Here is an 18,502-nt window from a genome sequence, read left to right on the forward strand (position 1 = left end):
GAGCGTCTGAAGTGGTAAGATCTCTGGCTAAGCGCGTCCCTGCTAAGTCCGTAGGACAATGAATTTCTGAAGTTCAGCCTAACTGAAAATTTGATCAGCTTTGTTTCAGGTTTAGATCTAAAATATCTTATATTATCTTAAATTGCAATGCAGTGTAATTTGAGTGTGAAGTTCAGAATATCTTCCAGTAGTTGCTTTGTGAGTAAAGTGGAACCATGTGTTGATGATCCGTAACTCTAAGATCATCAACTTAAATGCGAATGTGCGTGAGGTTATAACATCTCGTCTTGGCAATATTTTTCAATATAGCAACTTTTCTTTATGTTCAACCCACGTGGGGTGTACTTTGAGAAAAGTTGCTATATTGAAAAATATTGCCAAGACGAGATGTTATAATCTCACACACATTCGCATTTAAGATTGATGATCTTAGTTAGAGTTATGGATCATCAACACGTAGTTCCACTTTGCTCACAAAGCAACTACTGGAAGATATTCTGAACTTCACACTCAAATTACACTGCATTGCAATTTAAGATAACATAGATATTTTAGATCTAAACCTGAAACAAAGCTGATTAAATTTTCAGTTAGGCTGAACTTAAGAAATTCATTGTCCTACGGACTTAGCAGAGACGCACTTAGCCAAAGATCTTACCACTTAAGACGCTCGCCGCGGACAGACTGGCGTGGGCCCCTACCGAGGGTGCCTCACAGATACAAACGGAAGTGACCAGAGAGGCAGCTTCCTATACCAACATGACAAGGGATGAACAGGACCATACCAGAAATAGAAACCTCTTTGCTTTTAGAAAGCGTAGCTACCTGTTCCGACGTTGGTCCTACTGTTCTCTAGCAGACAGACTTGTCTGCTACCATCAAGCATGCAACTAGAAATACATTTGCTCATTCGTCCTTTCACACAGAAGGGAAGGGGGATGACAGTATCTTATCATATACACTATATAAACGAAAACGCATCTTTGTTCCCTATGAGACTGTGTGACATGAATTACACATAAATTGTGTTTTAAAGTGTAGTAGTGTGAGAGATCGTCCTTGTTTATGTGTAAAAGTAACACGTTCCACTGCTCAGGCTCCTCCCATATAGAGTCAGAAACACCACAGTAAATTTAGAAGTGGAATTTAACAACAGATTTAAGAAATTAACATGAAATGAATCCAACAGAGACCTTTCATGCACTATTGTCACTATTGGTAGTATAGTTTAACTATCGATCGTTCTATTGTTTATAATGTAATTCTTTTTTAATTGGCGCCTAAGAAATGTCTGTCGCTATTAACTCCATGGCGTTTGGAGTGCAGAGGGAAAGTAGGTCGTATGGAGGTATTTAATCAACATCAAATATGGTGGCGCCTTAGCCAGTCTATGTTGTTTATAAGCTATGTTCAAAATGTTCAAATGTGTGTGAAATCTTATTGGACTTACTGCTAAAGTCATCAGTCCCTAAGCTTACACACTACTTAACCTAAATTATCCTAAGGACAAACACACACACCCATGCCTGAGGGAGCACTCGAACCTCCGCCGGGACCAGACGCACAGTCCATGACTGCTGCGCCTTAGACCGCTCGGCTAATCCCGCGCAGCTATAAATCATTTCCTCAATAGAAGTGTGAGGGAGGGGTCCTGCGAGACGGAATTTTCTTCTTTGTCTTCCATTGATGACAACTCACGGTCGTGAGCATCTCGTACCGATCACGTGCTTATGATAAAAGTGAATGTGCACTATACAGATTGTCATCTTCAAATGTGTGAGCTTACTTACTTGTAGCAAGGAATACAAATGTAAATAAGGGTGCTGTAATACTCGTACATCGCAGTTAGTAGAGGAAAAAATGGCATTTTAAAGATTTGTTAAGTGTTTGACTTTGCGGAGTATGTCATAACTTCATGCCGGAAGAGTACCTGAGAGCTGACGCCGCACAACACCACGGGAGTACTTACCATGTTACTTTGCCATGGATTCCGCCACCTGGGCGATGCGACACTGTACGCTGGAGATGACAGAGGACTGCTTACTGATCAAAGCACACTTCATCGACCGAGACCAGAGTGCGTCTTCTGGGCGATGACTGCCACCCGGCAACACTAGGATGTTATATCTTTCGCTCGGAATAAACATGTGTATGTAGCTGCCGTTTTTATGAGGGGACATGGGACAGCCAGCTGATTCCTGCCCACTGCCCTGTTGCAACAACGCCCGTGGTGGAGAAATGATCGCCATCGCTACCTATAGAAGAACAGCTCTACCACCTACTGCAGAGGACATTCACCGCTAGTCTCTACAAAGTATCTGATGAGACTGAGCGCAATTGCTACTCTTACAACAAGAGGTTGGCACAAGAGATGAATTCGTGGTGCCACATCAAACCGGTGAGAAGACTGCCGACTCAAAAAAAAAAAAAAAAAAAAAAAAAAAAAGGGGCCACGAACATAATTTTTAAGGATACAGTATTTTGTGATAGTAAACAGTCTGCTGCGACTTTAACGTTATTGTTTTTACAGAGTGTGAAACGTTTCACATTAAACATCTATGTTTGCCGAAATCTGCAGCTTCGTATGTGCTTCAGTTCTTCACTTTCGTTGCGCCATTAGTCACAGATCTGAGGCTGCGAAAAGATTCCGCATGTGTACTCAAAAAAACCTTTCAGTATGTGAAGTCTAACTACAAATGTAGCTGGTTTTCTCTGATGCAGACTGCAAATATTCAGTGGCAGCATTCAGGAGAAAAACTAAAGCAGATATATAAACATGGAAGCTTTATAAGCAAAAAAATAGTAATAACGACGGGGTGGTTTATTGTTGTCAGGTAACATAAAAAATGTGCATTGCTCCTAAATCTTGTGTACTGATATTCGTGTAAAGCAATAGGCACACACTCGTAGGTTATGTCAATGGATAGGGGATTCATAATCAATGGGTAATGTTTTTATGGCAGGGTTTATACGACAGTTTTCGTCGCCGAGGAGCTTGATGTACAGGGTGTATCATAATTAATGGCGTAAACGTATACAGTTAAAAGTATACGATACTAGAAGCAAAAAAGTCTCCTTAAACATAGGATCGAAAATGCATACCTTAAGAACTACGAGTAATTTTTCATATTCGATATTGTGAAACTAATCTCTTCTACTGCAAGTTCTTTGCTTTCCGTATTTTGCGAAGTGGTAGTATGGACCAAAACAAGAAAAAAAGTCCAGTAAACATGTGCTCTAAAATGCATTCCTTAAGAGCTATGAACACTTGTTCATCTTTGCTACTTTGAAACACAACCCTTCTAATGATCAAGTGCTCGTAACTTTTAAGGTATACGTTTTAGAGCACGTGTTTGCTGGACATTTTTTTCATATTTCGGTCCATCCTACTACTTCCCAAAATATGGAAAGCAAAGAACTTGCAATACAAGAGATTTGTTTCACAGTATCGAATATGAAAAATTGATCGTAGCTCTTACGGTGCGCATTTTCGACCCTGTATTTAATGAGACTTGTTTGCTTCTAATATCGTGTACTTTCAACTGTATGTGTTTACGCCATTAATTATGATACACCCTGTATGTACAACAGGAATGGATCACATCTTCTTATTGCTTGCTTTCAACCACTTTCCATGCAGTTGACGTATTTTCCAATAACGGCTTGTAAATGGAACTGTATGCTGGACTTGTATGACCAACGGTGCAGATTTTAGCGACTGGAAAATGGAAATGATAGTTGGGATCTATTTAGCGATATTTTGAATTTGTGAAAGCATGTGGCACGTACATAGGGCTGTGCTACAAAGGGAGTTGAGGTAAAAGTATAGAGAAACACTCTGAACACTGCCCTCATCTAGGTAAAGTCTAAAGGAAGAAAAGCAAGTGTTTCATAAATTGGCACCGTTGAAAGGCATAAGAGAGTTTCTTACAGGGAAAATTGCGGATATCTACCTAATCTTTTATTGTAAACTTTTTAAACACGAGCTGCCGTTTAAGCTCCTACATACTAAGCGTTGTGAAATACAACAATTTTTATTGTTAATACATATACAGTAAGAGCTAGAGTACAAAAGCATTAAATGCGCACTCTTGGCTACACAAGCGGATACGAGTAGCGTTCAGTCGAGGAGGGGTTCACAGGTAAAATTCTTCCTAATTGATAACAAAGATAACGTCCTAGAGCCTCATAATCTGCACCTGTTTCATGCTGTATACAGTAATCACGAAAATCATATTCGATGTTTTTCTGTTCTAGAAAATCCTGTTTTATCTTGTTTCCTTTTTTCTGTTCCCTTCGGGTATCCTTTTCCTCCTTATCCTTCTGTATCTGTAAGGGACCACTCTTTAACGCTTATGAGGGCAGGCCATTTGATCTTTTGCACCCTCTCTTCGTTTTCTCAAAAGACAACAACTTCGGCAAGGTGTTAGATGTTAAAAAGGGGCTTGTGTGCTTGCCCGCTTGTGGCACTGATTCTAGCACCCCCGTAGAGCTCTTGGCTGAATTTCCTTCGCTAGAATTGTGTCAAGAGACGCATTATTATACTCACTGACTTGAAAGGCAGTTTCAACTCTGCTGTTGCACGAGAAGGAGCAAAATCCTCAGCCAAATCAACATAGGCACTGTACGGCAATATATGAGTTACTTCAAATAATTTGCTGCTTTCTCTACTGTTGCAGCCCGACAAAAGGCGTGTCTGAATAAATGGTTTTAGTGGTGAGTACCCGAAAGTCCACTAGATGACAAATGCATCGTTAGATCTCACCATATGACAGACAGACAGCTGATACCAAACGGAAAAGGGAGGAATACGTGAAGACATAACAATCAGTGCGATGAATTTAACTACATTGATTGTTTGGCTGAAACTGTGTATATAACAAGGTGCGTAAGTCACTTTCGATACTAAGAGGAGCTCTTTGTGACCTGAATACCAAATAAACATTAGAGAAATAACAGTATACGTCTGGTGTTTGTATCACTACGCACTGCTAGAACGGCCAGGCAAAATCACTTTCCCGTTAAGTGCAGCCAAGACAGAAGAACATGAAGTGCATATTCTCAGACGATACTTGACTGATCTTCCACTGCTTTCGGACGTCTTTACTGAAATGCAGAGGACGAACATATCTGAAAAGAGGACCTTAACCGATTGGCCGCTTCGACTTTCTTCAGTGCGTAACAGTCTAGTTACATACGCCTTTTTATTCACTAGCAAAATACAAATATCAGATACAAGTGAAAGAAAATATCGTTGGTGAGTGATGGTAGAAAGGCAACAAGTGAAGAAAAATCGTTTTATTGATTTTTTTGGAAAAAAATTGTTTAATCCAACTTCGAAATCCGGGGAATGCAGTATCTGGATGATTCATGTCAAAGCAGTGGAGGCGCTGAATAATCACACTGGAGTCGGCATCCACAACGCGCCATAATCATGAAAATAAGGAGATTATTTGACCTATGTATTCTTCAGTCTCAGATTTGTGTATACCGCAACCACTGTTAACTTTGATTTAAAACTGTTAGGAAGTTATTACAACGAGGCGAAATGCCTCTAATTTTGTTTGAAGAATGTATCAGTTTATTTGTTCTCAGTAATTCATCGTCCTCTTTACAAACTGAACGAAGTGAAAGTGAGATTATTTTATTTCTAACTAATTTCGTGCAGTTTTTTTAAAGAATTGCTGCATGGAACTAAGACAGTTGGTCATTCTTAGTTTTATCACAGGGTTTTATAATTTAGTATTCTTTGGACCTTACCCTTGCCGGGGCAGCAAAACACTATTAGCAAAATCATATGCGAACCGTAGAGCCCTAGTCATGCTTTTAATGCTGGGTAATCAATATTCCCAGGAGATTTTTATTTCAGGACCTTATTAGCGGCGGCACACCAGAGTGAACCTTCACGAAAACTTGAACTTAGACCTCGGGTTGCAATCCTCTTTCAATTTTTTTCTCAAAACATCTAGAAAAACATTGCCTTTGAAAAGAAGAATATTTCCAAGCGGTGATAAGTGAAAAAATTTTTGCCTTAACTCAGATGGTAACCTGAAGCTCAGTGTATGGCGTAGAAATCTAGGGTGATGTGGAAGAACGCTTGCAAGCGATATATATGGAAGGAGCGACTTTCATGGAGCCCGATATCGATTATGTTCACAGCGATAATAGCTACAATGAAAAACGATGAACTCTGTTTATAGCGTTACCAACAACAACGACCATAGATGAATGTCAGCTATGAGTAGATGTGAGTAATTTCACTTACCTTCTTCGTCATTGATATTTTCATCTTGGACAATTCGGTCCGATTTGTATGCAGCTGGTAGGAGTCCTTTCATTTCATAACCAGGATAGACTCTAACTATGACTCGTAAAAGAAACTGGTACAGTGTAACTAGGTAGTTTTATACCGCGTAATCTTAGACTGTGGACGTAGGCATACTGACAGACGTACAGTTCGTTACGCCATGTGAGACGAGCAATATTCGAAGCACTACTTCCTTCACTCATATCTACTACACTAGCACCAGTAAACATTGGATTGTCAAGGAATTTCTATCGGAATCAGTCGCAAAACTCTTCCAATGTCATAATATAAGAATCTTTGCCGCTCATGACGTGGCGACTCTCACAATCGATAACTGTCTCCGTGACAGTCGCCTCTTCGATACATATCGTCTGCAACTGATCTTCCAGATTACCAAATCTAGTAATGGTAAACTCGCGAATTCTAATATTTATTAACAAATGAAAATTTTAATTAACAAAGATATCGAATCATAATTTTTTTTATAAAAATACCACCTTTCTGTTTTCAATTACTAATCACAATATATTAAATACCGCCACCAAAATCCAAAATATCAAAAATCGAAAATAAAATAATTTTTCGCTTCTAGAGATCGAGCCTTATTTTTTACATATATAACACTTTCAATTAACAGTAACGCATTTCACCTATCTGCATCAAATTTTAATTTATTTTCATACAACCAGCAATCAAAAATACAATGCTGAAATTTTTGTTGCGATTTTGTGTTCAATATTTTTATTTAAGGTTTCCATTTGTTAATAAACACAAGTTCCTTGCGGCTTTTCGCGGATGATGCTGTAGTATACAGAGAAGTTGCGGCATTAGAAAATTGCAACGAAATGCAGGAAGATCTGCAGCGGATAGGCACTTGGTGCAGGGAGTGGCAACTGACCCTTAACATTGACAAATGTAATGTATTGCGAATACGTAGAAAGAAGGATCCTTTATTGTATGATTATATGATAGCGGAACAAACACTGGTAGCAGTTACTTCTGTAAAATATCAGGGAGTATGCGTACGGAACGATTTGAAGTGGAATGATCATATAAAATTAATTGTTGGTGAGGCGGGTGCCAGGTTGAGATTCATTGGGAGAGTCCTTAGAAAATGTAGTCCATCAACGATGGAGGCGGCTTGCAAAACACTCGTTCGACCTATACTTGAGTATTGCTCATCAGTGTGGGATCCGTACCAGGTCGGGTTGACAGAGGAAATAGAGAAGGTCCAAAGAAGAGCGGTGCGTTTCGTCACAGGGTTATTTGGTAAGCGTGATAGCGTTAAGAAGATGTTTAGCAAACTCAAGTGGCAGGTTCTGCAAGAGAGGCGCTCTGCATCGCGGTGTAGCTTGCTGTCCAGGTTTCGAGTGGGTGCGTTTCTGGATGAGGTATCGAATATATTGCTTCCCCCTACTTATACCTTCGGAGGAGATCACGAATGTAGGATCAGAGAGATTCGAGCGCGCAAGGAGGCTTTCCGGCAATCGTTCTTCCCGCGAACCATACGTGACTGGAACAGGAAAGGGAGGTAATGACAGTGGCACGTAAAGTGCCCTCCGCCACACACTGTTGGGTGGCGGAGTATAAATGTAGATGTAGATTTTTAAAAATTATAAAAGAATGTTACTAATAGTGAGATTTGAAGCAGAGACAACAGGAGTAGTCACTTCCGCCCTATGCACTCGGACATCTGCGACTACGTTAATGAGGTCACTTAACAGCACTTGGAAATCTTCTAATTTTTAAAGGCGATAGTTTCGTTTTTTCCCTTAATTTCGTCATACTGCTTTATTAAATTTATATCCGGATACTGACGTAGGGCCAACCTGTAAGGCTACTTGTAAAAGCGTTGCATGCCGCATGTGCCAAAGACAATAAAGACAATGCCAAATACGTCCGCCAACTCGGCAATGTGCCTTGAATCGATCACTCCAGAAACCTCTCAAAAATCACATAGCAGTGCTTTATTTTTTACCAGAACATTCAGTACATTAACCCCGTGGCGCATAGCGCCAACTACAGTGGACAGCTGTCAATGGTCTCTACTTACGCGTTTTCAGTCTGTCCTGAGGCTGCAAATTCACACAATCTGTAAGTAGGCTGTTTATGTTTTCTTATTGGCAACGTTACGTAGCGCTCTGTATGAAAATCACTGGCTGTGCTGTGTGCAGTATGTGGCTAGTTTGCATTGTTGTCTGCCATTGTAGTGTTAGGCAGCAGCAGCTGGATGCGAACAGCGCGTAGCGTTGCGCAGTTGGAGGTGAGCCGCCAGCAGTGGTGGATGTGGGGAGAGAGATGGCGGAGTTTTGAAATTTGTCATGAACTGCTATATATATTATGACTATTGAGGTAAATACATTGTTTGTTCTCTATCAAAATCTTTCATTTGCTAACTATGCCTATCAGTAGTTAGTGCCTTCAGTACTTTGAATCTTTTATTTAGCTGGCAGTAGTGGCGCTCGCTGTATTGCAGTAGCTTGAGTAGCGAAGATTTTTGTGAGGTAAGTGATTTGTGAAAGGTATAGTTTAATGTTAGTCAGGGCCCATTCTTTTGTAGGGATTATTGAAAGTCAGATTGCGTTGCGCTAACAAAATATTGTACACGTGTCAGTTTAAGCACAGTCCTGTATAATTGTTCAAAGGGGACGTTTCAAATCCACTGCAGTGGGCATTCCCTACCGGTGTCGTGACCTGCACGCATTTGCAGCCTGACAACTGATTGAAAACGCCAGAGAAATTACCATTAAAAGCTATCCACTGAAGCGAAAATGTTGCGTCACAGGGCATGGGAGCGATGGACGGTGGGTTCGTGGCTGACGTCGCACTCAGACGATGCAGCCCCCAGTGGCCGGCGCGATCATCATGGTGGAGACCTCTAGCGGCTGCGGCGCGGACTCTGTGTGTTGCTGTTGCTGTTGCTGTTGCTGCTGCTGCTGCTGCTCCCGCGGCTGCTGCTGGCGAGGGGAGGGCGTGGCCGGTACAGAGGGCGACGGTTGCGCCTGCTGCTGATGCTGCATGTCGCTCGCCACGAAGTTCCATGGCTGCACGCTGCCGCTGCCCAGAGCCATGAAGATGATGCCCGTGAACGTGAGCACCAGCGCTGACACGCCAAACACCATCCGCCAAGAGCCAGGCAGCTGCCAACAACACCATCCACCTCTACAGCAACAGCGTAAACAAATACTGAGCAAAACCTTGGGGCTCTGAGCCACATCATTTTGTAAAAGTACGCTGATGTCCACTAGAAGGTAACGCCATGAATACAGCATGCAACAAATGTAAATTTCTCGGGAAGATTATATCACATGTTACTATATGCAAATGCATAGCTTGCAACAAACGTAAATTTCTCGTGAAGATTATATCACCTGTTACCATACGCAAATGGTACCTGCACCTGTGCAAACTAATTAGGAGTAACACTATTTCCATTCTGAATGTAAGAAAACATTACGCAGAGGTCGCAGAAATCTCTTTTTAATGTTGTTTGTGAGAATATCGCCTAGCAGCACTCGTCAGCATTCGACAGTAGAAGGTCTGTGGCCTATTCAAACTGCAGCTTTCTCCACCGTGATACTGCTGCACATTGTTTGGAACCACACAACTGTCTTGCAAAAATGGATCAATGGGTTCAGGAGGGTCATACTCGATGTCATGCAGGATCCCAGTGGGCCCACTTGGCTAGTGCTGTAGGGGACAGACAACTGTTCGCTCGGCCACGCAGAATTGTACAGCCACAAGTGTCTTGAGCCAAGAAATGGGAAGAAATATTGAGCAAAACCTTGGGGCTCTGAGCCACATCATTTTGTAAAAGTACGCTGATGTCCACTAGAAGCTAACGCCATGAACACAGCATGCAACAAACGTAAATTTCTCGTGAAGGGTATAATACATGCTATTATATGCAAGTGGATAGCACTTCAGCGTACCTGTGTAAACTAATTAGGAGTAACACTTTTTCCATTCTCCATGTAAGGAAACATTACACAGAGGTAGCAGCAATCACATTTTAATGCTGTCTGTTTGTGAGAATATCACCTAGCAGCACTCGTCAGCTTTCGACAGGAGAAAGTCTGTGACCTGTTCAGACTGCAGCATTCCCTTCCGTGATATTGCTGCACATCCTTTAGAATTACACAACTGTCTTGCAACAATGGAATCGATGGGTTCAGGAGGGTCAAAATGTCATGTAGGATCTCAGTGGACCCACTTGGCTAGTGCTGTAGGGGACAGACAAATTGTTCGCTCGTCCAAGCAGAATTGTACAGCCACAAGTGTCTTGAGACAAGACATGGGAAGAACAGCATCCACACGACGAGTACGATAGCATCTGGAGCACCATGTACTATTATAATGGCGACCACTGTTGTAGCTGCACTTGACATGGCTGCACTGATGAATTTTTGGGGGCTGTACTCAGCTTGACCCTACCTGACTAGCGCCTGAGAGGGCAGACAAAATTATTTGTTCAGCCCCCACGTAAGCTGGAGTCTTCCAGCACATTGTGTTAGTATTCTCCGCCCAGATAAGACGCTTATCCAAATTACAACCAACTTCTCATTCTTTTCTGAAATGACATTGGAATACTGTCTGGCTGAAGAGGAGGCAACTATTCACGGAATTCTGAACTTAGTAATTTCCGATGGGATACTAAGATTAGTTGCGACTTTTTTGCGTTAAGTTTAAGCCCCAGGGTTTTTCGCCCATGTTATCACCGAAGACTGATCATCGTTCATCTAGACGATAGCAGTATTTATATCTTCAGATATGGAACTTAGGTAAAGCTAGAGGTCGTCGGCATAGTAACCATATTTACAGAAGGACGTAACCGACGAAATTTGATTGACATAAAGGAAAACAAAAATGGGCCTGAGACTGACCCCTATGGCAGTCCCGAAAGGACGATTTTTCATTCTCACTGCCTCGCGCACTATCTGAAAAATTGTAGCTGTTCCGTTTTTCACAGCAGTATGTCAAATTTGACAGTTGCCTCACGATTGTCAGTGGCATATTTCTGCCGTCAGTTACCTCAATTATTGCGGTGTTTGTGCTGAAGTGTTTACGGAAGCCGAACAGATATTTGTTATAAAGTCTGAATTCGTGCAAGTGTTCAGTGATTTGGTCGTGAACAACACATTACAGGGCTTTAGAGTCAGTAGGTAAAATTGCTAATTGGTAGGCAGTTATCAGGCGATTGCGGATTTTCGATCTTACAAGGGAACCTCCCCATCGCACCCCACTCAGATTTAGTTATAAATTGGCAGAGTAGATAGGCCTTGAAAAACTGAACACAGATCAATCGAGAAAACAGGAAGAAGTTGTGTGTAACTATGAAAAAAATTAACAAAATATACGAACTGAGTAGTCGACGTGCAACATATGCAACTTCAAGGGTAACTTGCAGTCAGGAGTGCCGTGGTCTTGTGGTTAGCGTGAGCAGCTGTGGAGTGAGAGGTCCTAGGTTTAAGTCTTCCCTCGACTGAAAATTTTAATTTTTTTGTTTTCAGACAATTATTATCTGTCCGTCTGTCCGTCCGATGCGATCACTTTTTTGGGAGTGATAATCACATCCACAAGAAAACCTAAATCAGGCAAGGTAGAAGAATCTTTTTACCCATTCGCCAAGTGTACAAGTTAGGTGGGTCGACAACATATTCCTCTCATGTGACGCACATGCCGTCAACAGTATCGTATAGAATATATCAGACGTGTTTTCCTGTGAAGGAATCGGTTGACCTATGACCTTCAGATGAAATGTTTTCGGTTCCCGTAGGAGAGGCACGTCCTTTCGTCTACTAATCGCACGGTTTTGCGGTGCGGTCGCAAAACACAGACACTAAACTTATTACAGTGAACAGAGACGTCAATGAACGGACGGACAGATCATAACTTTGCGAAAATAAAGAAAGTAAATTTTTCACTCAGGGAACTTGAACCATGGACCTCTCGTTCCGCAGCTGCTCGCGCTAACCACAGGACCACGGGACTCCTGTGCTTGCGCTCTCCTTATTGTTGCCTATCTAGCACATGGACTACTCAGTTTGTATATTTTGCTAATTTTTTCATAGTTCCACACAACTTCTTCCTGTTTTCTCGATTGATCTGTGTTCAGTTTTTCAAGGCCTATCCACAGTTCCAACTTATAGCTAAATCTGAGGGGGGTGCGATGGGGAGGTTCACTTGTTAGGGATGGGTCGGATTGTACTGCTTTTCGATGAGGTGAAATATACTCCATTCACTAGAGAAAAATTAAATATTTCATTTAAGACGGATACTAGGCTATCGCTGACATTTTGGATCATAGTGCTGCTGAAGCAAGACATAGTGGAAGCAGGCTGGCGTAGGAGAATAAAGCTACCTTCGATAAGAAAATTTTGATGGCAGCAAATACTGATTTTGTTACTTAAAAACTATTTGAAAGTGTATGTTGACTGCACACTACTGTATGTAAGAGGAGCGTGGATCGATGGAAATCCAGAGAACAATAACAAATCTGAAATTTAGTGTGATATATGAATGTTAAAGATTAATAGCACTTATCAGGTGCGATACGAACAACTGCTTTAGAAAGAATAGTTGGCGAAAGATGAGTGTGGAAGACCCTGACCAAAAGAAAGGACAGACTATGGGACATTTGGTACGGCTTCCACGAAGCAACAGTTGAGAGGAAAAACTGTAGGGTAGAAGAAAACTAGAATATGCATAAATGATTATAGGGGATGCCGGATGTAGTAATTACTTATACGGGATATGAAAAGAACAGAGCAATATAGGAAGAGGTGCAGAACAGCTTAAAATCAGTCAAAAACGGATGACTTAAAAAATAAAGTATACTGGATAACCGATCTGAATAAATACGGGAATGAACCGGAGGTTATTGTCTTATTCCTGTCATACTCGTTTTATATCGTCCTTCCTTTCTTCCTGTATTTTGTTAATCTTTCTATACTTCTCTGTAAACTTATTACGAGCTGCCAACTTCCCAGTTAATTATTCCTAAATGATTAAGTATCCGACTGACACATCTCACCTTCCGGTACAATTGTTTTTCGATTTTTCTTTTTAGTATTTGATTTCCTATTTTCTTTGTCAACTTGCTTTAATATCCTTCTGAAACACTTCATTCCAATTGCTTCCAGCTTCATTTATTCAACGTTTTCGTTTCACAGCGATATAATAATAGTGTTGTTCTAGTTGATTAGACTCTACACAACTGAATGGCAATGTTTTACGCGAGTTGAGTGCTTTTGCTGATCATATATTTTTGCCTGTCTAATTGTGATTCTGATGTTCCTGGCCACGGTCATCTTTGCAAAAATACTTTTTTTCCTTTATCTCCTGTGTCTTCCAAAACTGAGGTGTTCTGCGGAACAAAATTCTATCCCACAAGAGCGTACACTGAGCTGATTAAATTCGAAGGCAAGAAAAGAAATACAATAAGACAAAATACTTTATATAGTTGACAGAACTTCCTATCGGTGCATATGGGATTATTATCAGCATATGGTAGAGTCGAAAAAAAAAACAGCAGATAACTTGCCCAGACTAACTCTTACTATACTGATGGTTAGCACTTTCTAGCGTCCACGCCTTCAATTGCAATGTTATCTAGTTGCGATTTTCCTTTTTACTACATATGTCTTGCTTTTTTAACCTAAGTCAAAATTATCTGCTAAATAATCAGTCCATTCTATGAACTGTTCTCTTAACTCTACTTTACTTTCAAACAAAAGGAATCTCAGTGGTCCTGTCTGTTAGGTTTGCAGTTTAAGACCTCGTCTGGAAGAATCTTCCCTGTCGTTGCTCTTCTATATAAAAGTAAATTGTGAAAATAGGATGACAGTCTGTGACCCTGCTTCACATCCGTGTTAATACGAATTTGTTTTTGTTGGTTATATTCTCTATTACTCAAACATGATGTTTTTAAGCGAAGTATGATTTTTGCTGTACCTTCTTTCTTCCTAGATCTCTGGTTAATAATGTCAAAACAGCTCGCGAACTACAGCTGGAAGTTGCGTATCGTGCGAACAGTAGAAATAATAACAACAATGATAGAAATTCAGAGTGGGAAGGGGAAAATGACACATCCCAAGCCATAGAGCTCTAAGTTTAACATTTGTTGAGGTACCATCATTCTCAGCACCTCAAGTTAGAAGTGTCAGTTCAGTTTGTAACAAGGAAACATCACCACTTGGCCTCATGGTTTAATGAGAAAAAGTCAGCCATCGATTCCGAGCTATAATTCTGACCGTAATACTGCCAATAAGCAGCTATGACGTTGTGAAAGTACAGCTTTTAAACTTTCGCTCGCACCAGTTGTCTGTCACTCGCTCCGCCATACTGCACCTGCTTAATACCTGAGCGCGAAGTACTGTGCAGTTGAACTAGTAAGAGGGTTTTGAAGTACTATTTTGAGTTGATAACATACTTCATTCCTTATGTCATCGTTCATTGTGTCAAAGGGCAGCATTTTTATCTTGCAGTTGGTGGAACAGTTTTCTTTCTACAGAACGTTTTCATTTAGCGATTCGCAAAAGTATTGTAAACGAATGAAACAAATGACTGCGTCGTTAAATACGAAAGTGTACTGAAAATTAATGCCTCAGGCTTTTTTACGTTGATCCTCTCGAAGATTTTTAAACAAAACAAACGTTATTAACATTCTGCATCTTCATTCGTCAGGTCTGCATGTTTATTTCTCAACATAGTCAACCGGTCGACGAACACAGACCACTTCGTTCATCCGTCACTGTAGAATGTTTGGTAGAGTTTGTTGACTGAGCCACAACCTTACCTCTGCTTGCATCACTTAATCACTATCAAAATGACGTCCTCGAAGGTGTTCTTTAAGTTTTAGAAGCAGATGAAAATGTGACGGGGCCAAGTCGGGATTGGATGCAGAATGATCAATGACAGTGAACCCAAAGCGTCGGATTGTTGCAGATGTCGCAGCCCGCGTGTGTAGTGTATTACTGTCATACTGTGTAGTACAGTCCATGTGTGAACGAGATCTTCGAACTCGAAACTCGGTTCCAGCAATCTGTCTCTCACGCACCTACTTAGTTACGTTACACACCGTCATGCTACACGCTATCATTCGAAGCCCACTAGCGGCAGAGGGCTGTAAATATGTAGACGTGTGGAATAATGTACAATGTTAATAACGTTTGTTTTATTTAAAACGCTTTAAGAATTTTCGTCGATCGGGGTGACCAGGCGGGTAGAGGCGCCATGTCACGGATTGCGCGGCCCCTCCGCCGGAGGTTCTAATCATCCCTCGGGCATGGGTACGTGTGTGTGTGTGTGTGTATGTGTGTGTGTGTTTGTTCTTAGCAGGAGATAGTTTAAGTAGTGTGTAACTCTAGGGACCGATGACCTCAGCAGTTTGGTCCCTTAGGAATTCACACACATTTTTAAGAATTTTCACACAAAAAATTCGGAGGCATTGCTTTTCAGCACGCCTTCGCAAATAGCGTAATTCTATTTAATTACCAACAACGCTATTATACGTTATTCTCTGTGATTTTTTAAACTTGGCACTGTTAAAGTGAATTATATCAGCAAAAGATGCGCTGTTCTTCAACGTGATTATCATGATTAAGTTCTAAATCGAAAATCATTAACTTCATTTCATAATAATTCTTCAGTTGCTTACTTCTATACATTTTGGTTTTGGTTTATACGAGAATATAGTTGCAGCAATATTGAACGTGAGACCAGAGTTTCTTTCAGCGCATACAACGTTCAAATAGGTAACTTACGTGACTGCACCAGATGACGGCGTTGACACTCCTGATATTTCCACAGGTGCACATCCTGTCATTTTCAAGGCAAAACTGCAATAGGTAAGCGTTTATGCAAGCCCGTGTGCAAGTCAGCTCGGAAGAGCGTTGCGCTGTAGACCAACCGTTGTAGTGGGACGCGAAATTGAAGCGTTACCCAACCACCAGTGTCAGCCCAGTTTGCAGGTTAATATAAGTTTAATTTAGTGTTTTGTTTATGTATTTTGTAATATTTGTAATGGTTGTGAATTATCTAAAGTTTTGTATTTATTTTTATGTTTCATGTACGGAGAGGGCGGCGCAACGAACGGAGACAGCTTCTTCACTGCCGGGACCAGAGAGAAAATTGCTGGCCACTATACGTCGCGGGTCGACAGCCAAAGAGCAACAGAAGATCCTGAAACCGAGTTGTTGCGTCGTGCTTCTACAAACTGAAAAAATAAGAATTTGTAATGTTTCTACAACAATGACGTCATAGAAAGTTTAATCATGTTGTAAATGTGCAGTCCTATCTTGTCAAGGCTCAGGTTCACGTCTATATGTAGTATATAGGAAGATAATAAACTAGTGTGTACTACAAAAGTTTAAATACGTGTTCCGAGAATTTATTTATGAAGAATTATGTTAAGGAAGAAGTATTACTAATTTATTTGACAAGATTATTAATTCTTGACAACGTTCATCGCGAGTTTGAGTCTTGAAAGTTTATTCAATGTGGTTTTAATATTTATTAAAGCAGATAACTTGCATTAATATAATTTCTGAGAAGAAACAAACGACATCTAAATTGAAAAAAGTTTGCGCAAACCAATTGGACTGAGTGACGTAATTCTGCGCATACGACTCAAATGATGATGTTTTAATTACAGTTTCGTTCAAGAACCATTCAGCGACAACTTTAAAAAGAGTTTAAATAATTTTGAAGTGTTTTGTAACTGACGTTGGTGACGAAGTCTGCACACGGTCATATGTCAAAAGAAAATCATTTATACAAAACTTACGTCGTTACACTACACCGTGGCGACCTTATAAACAGGACTTGTGTGCAACTAAGACACACAGGTCCGAAAAAAAACATCAAGAGTCCTTCGGAAGTCAACGAGAGTCTTCGTGGAGCGTTCACCAGCCAGCGGCGACTTCTCGCGTGTGGGCATCTGACGGAGCGCAGCCAAGCAGTACGGTCACGCAGTTATTCCACGAGAAGGCGCATCTGTTGGGCAGCAGCTGAACGCTGCAAACCCCGACAACCTTCTTCTCCCTGAACTAACAGGCCCAGTACGTCAGCTGGGGGGCGTTCCTCCGGCTGGTATGAGAGGTGTTGCTGAGGGCTTCGCCTGTCTACGGTGCGGCCGGGGGTGGTTGCAGCCAGTGACGTCTCCGGTGTTCGACTCAGCGTCCTGCCGGTTGCGGAAGCGGGGTCGCAGCATCTCAGCGGCTGCATCGACGGCTGTTACTTCTGCAGCCCATAGCAGCACATTGATCACCGAGAACTACAAACTACAATATTAGTGTCCGGTGAGTCTGTTTTAAGTTGGAAGTGGAGTGTTGTACATAGGGAGTGTGCTTTTAATAGGATTGTTGATTACAAGTCTGCGTGTGTAACTAGTTAATATCTTACAATAATGTCGGGAAGTGAAATGTCAGACGAAGTGCAATCTGTGTCCGATAGGAGCATGAGATCCCTTTTTAGGGCGATCGCTAAATTAAAACAATCTAACGAGGATTTTTTAGCTGAATTAAAACAATCTAACGAAGAATCTACTGCTAGATTAAAAGAGGAACTAAAACAGAAATTAAAACAATCTAACGAAGAATCTACTGCTAGATTAAAAGAGGAACTAAAACAGGAATTAAAACAGTCTAACGAAGAATCTACGGCTAGATTAAAAGAGGAACTTAAAGGGGAGCTAACAAAATCTACAGACAGGTTACAGGAACATCTTAATGAAACCAGTCGAGAATTAAGTGGTAAAATAGAGGCTTCTAAAGTTGAAATGCAGGAAAAACTAGTAGGACTTAGTAATAAGATTGCTGATAATTGTAAAAGGTTAGAAGAACATATCCAGGAATCGCGTGAGGAAAAAGCTCGCATGCGAAATTATATTACTGACTTAACCAAGAGACTAGATAATGTCAATGTCTTAGTTGTAAATGAAATAGAGAAAAATAACGATAAGTTACGAGATGAATTTTCTATGCAAACAGAAACTGTTCGTAGAGAATTATTAGAATCTATTAAAGTGGTTTCTACCAAACCTGTACAGATTTCTTCAATAGATAATGTAGAATTATAGATATTAACTCATCAAGTAGAAAAAGATCATACTGAAATAGAAAACATGAAATTTTTAATTATCGAAATATGCAGTAACCTTGAGACTTCCAAAGATAATAACATTGACGAAGGTAC

General features: G+C 40.8%; 1 protein-coding gene across 1 annotated transcript in view; it reads right to left on the reverse strand.

Annotated features, from left to right (window-relative positions):
- Positions 1–8,816: 8,816 nt before the first annotated feature.
- Positions 8,817–18,502, reverse strand: part of LOC126235484 (uncharacterized transporter slc-17.2-like) — a 353,312-nt gene continuing 343,626 nt past the window's right edge. The window contains exon 9 of the mRNA XM_049944205.1: positions 8,817–9,447. Coding sequence (XP_049800162.1) covers positions 9,136–9,447 — 312 coding nt within the window. The 3' untranslated portion in view covers positions 8,817–9,135. The remainder of the gene's footprint in view (positions 9,448–18,502) is intronic.

This window comes from Schistocerca nitens, chromosome 2, assembly GCF_023898315.1.
Source record: "Schistocerca nitens isolate TAMUIC-IGC-003100 chromosome 2, iqSchNite1.1, whole genome shotgun sequence".
NCBI classification, from domain to species: domain Eukaryota; kingdom Metazoa; phylum Arthropoda; class Insecta; order Orthoptera; family Acrididae; genus Schistocerca; species Schistocerca nitens.